Genomic DNA, 10,014 nt, shown 5'->3' on the forward strand with positions numbered 1-10,014 from the left:
CATGTCTCCAGGCATTTGGAGCCGTTAAAGTTAGCCTAACGTCCGTTATTGTATGACATGTATACAGTATGACATGAAGCAGTAACACTCCATTGCACTAACATTAATACTAAACATAATTTAGATATTAAAATCCTATACCAAATAATATTCTAATGACATATTACAATTATAGCCTAATGACATTACAAAAAAAGTCGAGTCCTCGTCTCAATATCCGAGTCTGCATGGTCTGAATGTACGAGTCCGAGTCCAAGTTCGAGTCATTCAGTGCTCAAGTCCAAGTCAAGAGTCTCTAAATTTAGCTCATGACTCGAGTCCGAGTCCTGGACTTGAGTACTACAACACTGCCGCGCCGTGATTACTTTGCTGCTTCAATCCGGTCACCAATTCATGCATTGCCAGGTCTTGCTGTGCGTGCAATACAGTGCAGTCGCTTCTTTTGGGCTTATTTTCATGTACAAAGACTTACGTGGAATTCCTACTAAAACATCGCGTACACGAAAACCTGGAAAGTTGCGCAAGCACAAAAAAATCCAGATGTATGACACTGTGCGTAAGCAGCAATCCGCACAACCTTTCTTTGTACATCCCAATTAACGTGAAATTAAGTGCCCATGCACGAGCATTACACTCCACCCTCTCTCCTCCCTCAATCACACTTATTTTGGGTTGCATTTTAATATGCTAACTAGAAGGCCACTCAAGAGCGCAGACCTCTGCGGAGACAAAATGGCCTATCCCACAATATTAATAAGAATGAAAATTCATTTGTGGATCCATCCACCCTGCTCCAAAATGTAAGAACTGAGATCATCAAAAAAAAACTGTACGTCTTTATAATCTGTAATTAATAACAAAAAACAGTAGTGGCAGAGCGTGGCAGGGCTACTAGGGCCAGAGACATACAAAACACATAACACGCGAGTGTTCAGTGGGCCGAAACACCGCGACACATAGAGGCCAGGAGGGGATCTTCCCTGACCCCGCTAATGGGTTCCACCACCCATGCCCCAAAGGTCCCCATAGGGAGAAGCCATCGTTCTCGTTCATCGTAACTCGTTCTAGGTGTTAGATGCACCACCAGTGCTATTAAAAACCTGAGCATTACCAGCAGTATTAGAGCTAGCAGCGGTATTAGCCTGCTGCAGTTACAGTATGCATTCTGCATCGTCAGCAGCTGTATCTGCTGACGCAATTCCTCCAGTTCTCCCTCCATATTCAACAGTCTGAACTGGATGTACTTACAGATAAAGTTACTCACTGCTGGAAAGCGAGGGGCTGCAGAACCAGTCTGCAATATCTTACTCCTTGTCAGCTGCTGCTTTGCTGCTGGAAACCACCTGCACACACTCTCAACCCACACAGGCACCTGTGCAACACATGCACTCACGCACCAAACAACAGATTAAGACACACCCCTCAACCAAGACAGAGTATTACATTCTTTACAAAGCAATCAGAGAACCATGCATCTCTTGACCCTGCTCGCAGCACCAAATGCGGCAGGACCATGTCTGTTGGACCTCTGTGTGTCTGTGTGACCACCGCAACATAAAAGAGTATATACTTACTTATAAACACACCCACATTTACATACACAAAAGTATCAAGAGTAGGATATGGAGACAAATTAGATTGAGTTATTTATTTTTGTGCAGAACTGAGCGATGGTCATATTTTATAAGTAAGTATAAGTATACATACTCTTTTGATCCCATTAGGGAAATCAGTAGGACATTTTTTCCTACTGGTCGGGGATCGAACCGGCAACCCTTCGGTTACAAGCCCGAAGCCTTAACCAGTAGGCCATGGCTGTCCCCCAATATCTTGTACCACTATGCAATACAATGTTACATGCTTAGAGTACAGAACTTAAATAAGGCTTTCAAATTAAACATACATTTTGGCAGGTTATGAAGTGGAGAAGAGGTACATGTTGAATATGTTCCTCCTTTTCTCTCTCTCTCTCTCTTTCTCTGTGTGTGTGTCATACTGTGAGATAGGGAGAGTAAGAGTAAGCCTAAAAGATAGATAAAAGAGGAGACGTAGGAAGGAGGAGGGCCAGTTAGTGACACATAGAGTAGTGATGTTTTTATTCCAGTAGGTGGATTACTGTTAAGAGATAAGCTATAGATTATATGAACACACCTGTTGCTTTGGGTATAATAGCGTGCACTGTAGTGGAAGTATCGGTTAGTCAGGTGTGCACCTCTCTACACATGAAGTAATGGTGAAATACACGGTGACAGTAACTACTGGAGATAAGGTGTGGCATGGCACATTTGACCACATCTTCATCACCCTCTATGGAACGGAGGGAAAGAGTGAGCGCAAGAAACTCAATGAATCACCGGAGATGAGCAATGGTGTGGTAAGGACAAAGAGACCTCAATGGGGTAGAATAACTTTGAATATTGTTTTCAAAATGGTGCCAGTTGAAGTAAGTCACAGTGAAATGTAAAGACTTTTACATTACATTACTTGATGGTCATATGAAAAAATGGACCAAATTCAAAGCGGCAGAATATAAATGCAATCATCCTAATTTCTACTAATGTATTTTGTGATCATTTTAATCAGAAGAAAAGTTTGAAATGTAGCTGCTGGATGGACTGTGCTCACTGTACAGTTATTAATTTGACTATGGCCACACCACTAAAGTGCAGCACATTTGAATGTATGCCTTTATCATGACAGCATTAGTTTAAAGGTGGCAACTGTGCCTTATGTTCAGCTCTGAGTATACAAGGATGTTACACCTGGTGCGTGGAATTCAAGTAGGTGAAAAAAAGAAATCGCACACAGAGGCTGATGCTTAAATCATGTTAAAAAATATGCTGAAACAGTGTGCAAGGCCAGAACCAACACTGAGTGTAGTGTAGACCAGTGTGTGTACTGGCTGTATATGTCTTCTAACATTAGGCATTGAAAAGTGAGTTATTTGGCCTAAAGCATGACATGCTAAGAGGATGCTCGAGATGCTCTCGTTCTCATTGTTACGTGGCAGGAAAAGGAGTACACTGTGGAGTGCCCTGCCAAGCTGGGGAAGGTGATCCTGATTAGCTTGGACAAGGAGCAGTATCTCTTTTTGCCAGATCAAGACTGGTACTGTCTAACGGTGAAAGTGCAGACGCCCGAAAACGAAACACTACATTTCCCATGCTACTCATGGGTCAAGGAAAGACAGCTCTTACAGGTTCGAGAAGGGAAAGGTAAGTTACATCTTATTGTACTGTATATGGCTTCAGGTGAGCTGTGTTTATGAGATGCTTCCTGATTAATGACCATTATATATGAAACTGTTGTCTGATTAAAGAACTACATATTTCATTGCTATTCATTTCATACTGATCAATAGAGGCTAGCAAAAAAACAAGTATCCAAGTGATCATCTGTAATAAGGTAAGGTGGATAATAGTGCACATGTGTTTGTGTGTGTGTGTGCCTACTTCCTGCAAGCAATAACTTTGAAGAATGAAATTCCTGCCCTTATGGAACACCGACTAAAAGAGCTAGAGCTTCGAAAACAACAATTTGAGTATGTGCAGTATCTATATACTTTTTCATATGAATGAATGAATGATTTAATGTGTGTGTGTGTGTGCATGTGTGTGTTTACTCTGTTGCCATGTCTTTATGTATGCCTCAGGTGGAAAGAGCTGATGGAGGGTCTCCCCCACTGCTTGGCATTAAAGGACCCGAAGGCGCTCCCTGCTGAGTTCCGCTACTCCCTTGACAAGCGTCTGGACTTGGAGTTCACCACTAGGATCACGTGAGACACCTCCCTTTTAATGTGACATCATCCTATCTACTAATTTGGCCAGTATAGGATGGGCATAACATTAGGAGCTCAGTGAGCAATGCTTGAGTCTGGTGATGCACTTTACTCACTACCACTCTGAAGATTAGCTGGTTGTGTCCATTCTGTTATCTCATTGGTGGATTTCAAAAAGAAAAATACCCCGATGATGTTCTTCATTTTCATTTCGTTTTATGCTGCTACTATATATTGCTACAAACTTACTGTCTGAACCAAGACATCTGGGAGCTGAGTAACATATAGAGCTACCATCATTATTGACTCATTATCACATTGAATGGAGTTCTAAGATGCAGTAATACTTCAGATTACAGTACTGTATAGGCAGTGAACTATGTGGAATTCATCTGTTATCTGCCTACCGAGAGATCTCTTGTCTGTGTTCTCACACTTGCAGGATGGCTGAACTCAAGATGAAATTCCTGGCCACCAGCAAGAAGCCGTGGGGCAAGCTGGATGATATAAAACAGGTCTTCTGGACCTACAAGACTCAAATATTTGGTAGAACCTATAATATGGTTATTATTCTCAAATTACTGCATACAAATAATGGGACTTACTGCTGAAACTAACAAACTGCCATCTAACTGCCAGCTTTAGCAATTCTACACTGTATGTTATCTACTACATCCTATGAATGTGTTACAACACAATTACAAGTCTTGTAAGAATCTACCAGTGATGTAATACAGTTTGTGCGTCCCTTCAGACTATGTGACCCAGCACTGGAAAGAGGACGAGTTCTTTGGGTACCAGCTTCTCAATGGTGCCAATCCCATGATGATCCAACGCTGCAAGGTGCTTCCACAAAAGTTTGCAGTCACTGAGGCGATGGTGTATCCCTTTTTAGAAGGAAGTATGCTGCCAGTGGAAATACAGGTATATTGTTAATGAAATAAAGGTACACAGCTAGCCAGAGTATTTAAGAAAATAAGGATTTAGGTATATTGGGTTTATTGACTAAAAACAGAAGTGGCCATTTGTGTGCTTGTCTGAGTAGAGTGGCAATATCTTCCTGTGTGACTATTCCCGACTGGCTGAGGTGCCCCCAAATGTCATCAACATGCGACTTCAGTACGTCCCAGCACCCTTCTGCCTGCTGTTCAAAAATAAGCTGAACAGGCTGTTACCTATCGCCATCCAGGTACACCATTGGCATGAAATGAAAGAGATACATATTGAGACAGAACAGTGCAATTCTGATTCAACTGAGAGTTGGAGGGAGATGTAGTTTACTGAGAAAGTGTATCCAAAATACATTGCCTGGGTAAAAAAACACCATTGTCAGTCAGTGTGTGGAAGTTGTAGTTTAAATGGAATGGTTTACACTCAGTTGCAATTATAGTTGTCGAGTTGGGTTGAAGTTGCATTTTTTTGACTACACCAATTCTGATTTCAGCTCCAGCAGGAGCCTGGTGAAAAAAACCCGGTGTTCCTGCCCAATGATGAAGAGGCCTGGCTACTGGCCAAGACGCATGTTCGGGCTGCTGACTTCATCGAGCACCAGTTCAACTTCCATTTGCTACGCACACACCTTCTGGCAGAGGCCTACATCCTCATAGCGGCTCCGTAATCTGCCCTCAGCTCACCCCATCTACAAGGTATCCCTCCTCCTCAAGTAAACTAGAGGCTACACTTACAGGTCTAGGTTGAGATAATCCAACATTATCACTTGCGTGTCCGACATCATTCTTTGTTCTGCAGCTGCTGATTCCACACATGCGTTTCACACTCTATGCCAACACTCTTGGCCGAGAGAAACTAATCTCTGAGAAGGGAGCCATCAGTATGGTAAGACTCTACATGTGTGTGACATGATGGAGTTGAAACACTGCTCAAAATTGGAAGGGAAGACTGTTTATTTGTTTGATTTTGTCACTCCACCACACTCCCTCCATCTCCACCACACTCCCTCCTCCTCCCCCTCTCTCAGTACACATCCACAGGTAGCACTGGCATGGTGGAGGTGATGAGGAGAGCCATGCATGCTTTGAAGTACAGCTCCCTCTGTCTGCCAGACGACATCAGTGAGCGCGGCCTGGACAAGGTGCCCAAGTACTACTACCGAGACGATGGTCTGCTGGTGTGGGGTGCCCTCAGCAAGTAAGGGCTTGGAGAGAGAGATCAGAATGAGACAATTTTAAATCACTTTCCAATCATCACTGAAGGTCAAATGTTGCCTGCACCTTTAACCCTCAGAACTGGCGCACCCTTGGGAAATGACTAATTTTAATAGTTAGTACCCTCGTTGTCCAGAGGTGTCACTGGTGTCTATTGAAAGGGGAGGGTTCAGGAATTACGCTAAACTAAGTGGTCTTCTGATCCATTAAGTAGAACCAACTTTATCGTCAATTTTAAAACATGTATTTTTACCGCGACCGGAATGTCAAAGACGAATGAGTGGGGGGAAAACTCACAAAACATAATTTTATTATTACATTATTTTTTGACCATCAAACCAACCAGTAAAAACCTGCAAAAAATGGCTGGATAAACTACAGTAAACTGAGGGTTAATATGTCTGTTGTAATACAGGTTTATCTTCATTCCAACACAACGTGTTAGTTGTAACATGTGCCCTTTTACAATAAATAGAAACGTATGAAATAGAATCTGGGATTTCTTCTTCACCACATTGCTCAGTCTGTGGGGCTGCAACATGCATACATCTCCATTTCAGTGTAATGGCATCACCTAGTTCAGTTCAGATGTGTTGTCTCATGAAAGTGCGTGTTTATGTTTTATGTGTGTAGGTATGTGGAGGCCGTTATAACTGTGTTCTACCCTTCTGACATGGACGTTCTAGTAGATGAGGAACTGCAGCACTGGATCTCAGACATCTACAAACATGGCTTCCTGGAGAAGGCCAGCACTGGTGAGATAAACAGAGAGATAGAGAAATAAATGAGAGGGAGAAAGAAATGATGTAGCCTACCAGAGTGGGAGGAAAAAAAGAGAGACTGAAAGATGTGCAATTATGAGGAGGAAGAGGTAATAGACAAAGTGAGAGCAAAAGATAAATAGAAGCAGGTAAATATGCAAGGGTAAGACAAGATAAGAAAGAGGGAAAGTATGTATTGATGCATGAAAGATGGGGTCAGATTTGGGGTTAGAGGGAAAATACAAAGTGAGGCCATGGTTACAAGTGAAGAACTCCGTTTGTGGAGCGTACAACTAGTTTAGGATTGGTCTAAGTTGGTTACTATTGGTCTTTCAAACTTCATTGAGATCTAACCCATCCCACACTGTCTTAGGAATCCCCAATTCCTTCAAATCAACCAAAGAGGTCACCAAGTTTATTACTATGGTGATCTTTACCATGACGGCACAACACTCTGCTCTGAACAATGGAAATGTGAGTGATGTGTTCTTACACACATACTCACTGCACATCTCTAGAAAGAGTACTAAACACCACACACACTATTTATTGACTTTACTGTCTGTTGTGATTTTAGTTTCATTTTGGGGGCTGGCTCCCCAACAGTCCAAACTCACTACAATCTGAAGCGCCACAAAGCAAAGATGAAGCCGACCTCCTGAACACGCTCCCCGACATCAACACCTCTGTCTGGGGCATGGCTGGTGCCTGGATCACCAGCAAGAAAGGTGGAGACTTTGTGAGTCATCTAACCCACCCACACAACCCCAACACACGCACACACACACACACACACACACACACACACACACACACACACACACACACACACACACACACAGTCCTTTCACCTACAGAATTGCTTGACATCTTTACATACAAGGTTATATACTTAGGTTATACCTTATATACAAGGTTACTTATACTAGGTTACACACACACACACACACACACACACACACACACACACACACACACACACACACACACACACACACACACAGTTACACAACTATAGACAGATGCAGGACTGCTTATACTCCTCTTTGTCTCCTCCCTTTAGTACGTTCTTCCTCTCTCTCTATTCATATCTCTAACCACCTCTAACAATAACCCCCCTTCCCACCAGGTGTCTCTGGGCCAACACTCTGAGAAGTACTTCTCTGAGCCGGAGGTGCTCTCCCTGACTGACAAACTGAAGGAGGAGCTGAAGGAGATCAGTGAGAAGATAAAGGAGAGAAACAAAGAGAAAAAGCGGCCCTACACCTACCTGGACCCAAAGAAGGTAGAACACACACACACACAGACACACAGACACAGACACACACAGACACACACAGTCCTTCCACCTACAGAATTGCTTGACATCTACTACAGTACCTATAAAAGTAATTCACCCACCTTGGATATTTCCCCTTATATTGCTCTAATAAATGGACCCTTTATCAATTTAAGTTGCCCCTTTTTACAATAATTTACAAAAAGATATTGTCAAAATGAAAGTTTCTACAAAGTAATGTTAATTAATTAAAAATATATGCTTCAAAATAAGTGATTGCATAAATATCCACCCCCCTTAAAGTAACTGATCTAAATCAACAGCAGTCCAGGCAATTGGTGCTAATAGCCACAAATACTGAAATGGAGATCGCCTGAGCGAAGTGAATGTGTATAGTATAGTAATATAAAGACACCTGCGTCTGGAAGGTCCAGACCTCCTACAGAAAATCTGTGGCTGAACTTAAAAAGGGCTGTTCATACCCAATCCCCTTCCAACCTGGCAGAGCTTGAGCAGTTATGCAAAGAAAAATGTTAGTTTAAAATGTTAGAGTAATATTGCAGTTTCCATATATGCAAGCCTAATTGAGACCTGTCCACCCAGTCTCCATGCTCTAATTGCAGCCATGTGTGCATCTTCTAAATTCTGACTGGAAAGAGGTGAATATTTATGCAATCACTTATTTTCCATTATATATTTTTAATTAATTAATTAACATTCCTTTGTAGAAATCGGCTTTCACTTTGACATTAAAGAGGGATTTTTTCAATATTAGTGTTAAAAAAGGCAAATGAAATTGATCAAGATTCCATTTATAAAAGCAGTAAATGGAACACACACACACACACACATACAAGTACTATAGACAGATACAGAGACTGCTTATACTCCTATACTCCTCCCTGTCTGTCTCCTCTCTTTAGTTCTTTCTATCTCTATTCATATCTCAAACATCACCTTAACCCCCCCCCCCACCCCCACCACCACCACCAGATGCGGCAACACTCTGAGAAGTACCTCTCTGAGCCGGAGGAGTTTTCCCTCAAACTGAAGGAGGAGCTGAAGGAGAACAATGGGAAGAAAGAAAGAGATAAAGAAGAAGAGAGAAACAAAGAAATAAAGCTGCCCTACACTTACATGGACCCAGAGAATATAGAAAACAGCATTACTATTTAACAGACACACACACACACAGTCTGCATTATCTTTGTAGCCATCGTTACAATGTATCTCTAAACATTGTTGCAATGCCTCTTCATATCTGCCTTGTTTTAACGGTCAGGCTATACGCTATAGCTACGCTACAACAATGCTGAAGAGAAAGTCATCATTCTCAAAATAACCTATGGCTGTGAGTTAAATGTTAAATGTAAAGCATGTCTGGATAACAGGTGAGGAATGTTTAGGAGACAAACAACGGACTATGCACGCATGTTTTCGGCATAGTGCAGGCCCATACATTTTACCAGAGGTTACACCCGAACCCCCTCTAAGGTCAGATAAACAATGTCCATGCAGCATTAAAACCTGCGTTCTGATTCTTGAAAATCATGACAAATGTACAGTCATTAAGTATGGGTACAAGGGAAGAAATAACCATCAAATAAAATCTGAAAACTGAAAAATAAATGGGCAATGTCTGCACTAGACAGCTCTTAGGTTAGCTTGCATGCTACTTTCCTTTTTTTGCTGTGGCTTGCATGGGGACCATACCTATGTTCCCAGGGTCCTATGTTACCTGGGACCCATGTTCCCAGGGTTGTATGCTCCCAGGGTCCATGATCCCCAGTTCTGCTCACACAGTGGCTGAAAAAGGTTTTCATGTCTTAATTTAAGAAGATTTTGACAAGAGAGCTCAAAGTAAGTAGCCTATCTTTTTACTAAATAGCCTGGTCCTGACCAGGCTAACGGCCAAGTTAAGTTAATTCTAGTGGTAGGCTAATTATGTTATCTTATTGGCTCAGCTAGTTTGTCATTCAAATCAGACCTCCTTGCTAATTTTGAAGGAGCTTTATTGCATTTATATACTAT

The 10,014-nt window shown here is 42.0% G+C and overlaps 1 protein-coding gene across 1 annotated transcript; it reads left to right on the plus strand.

Annotated features, from left to right (window-relative positions):
* Positions 1 to 2,230: 2,230 nt before the first annotated feature.
* Positions 2,231 to 9,570, plus strand: LOC125289593 (hydroperoxide isomerase ALOXE3-like). The gene is given in 16 exon segments (XM_048236525.1): positions 2,231 to 2,374; positions 3,011 to 3,215; positions 3,463 to 3,541; positions 3,653 to 3,775; positions 4,221 to 4,324; positions 4,533 to 4,702; positions 4,824 to 4,967; positions 5,223 to 5,387; positions 5,389 to 5,424; positions 5,528 to 5,614; positions 5,757 to 5,926; positions 6,577 to 6,698; positions 7,078 to 7,178; positions 7,282 to 7,443; positions 7,834 to 7,989; positions 8,977 to 9,570. Coding segments are annotated over 16 exon segments (2,151 nt in total). The 3' UTR covers positions 9,160 to 9,570.
* Positions 9,571 to 10,014: the final 444 nt, after the last annotated feature.

This window comes from Alosa alosa, chromosome 24, assembly GCF_017589495.1.
Source record: "Alosa alosa isolate M-15738 ecotype Scorff River chromosome 24, AALO_Geno_1.1, whole genome shotgun sequence".
In the NCBI taxonomy this organism is placed as follows: domain Eukaryota; kingdom Metazoa; phylum Chordata; class Actinopteri; order Clupeiformes; family Clupeidae; genus Alosa; species Alosa alosa.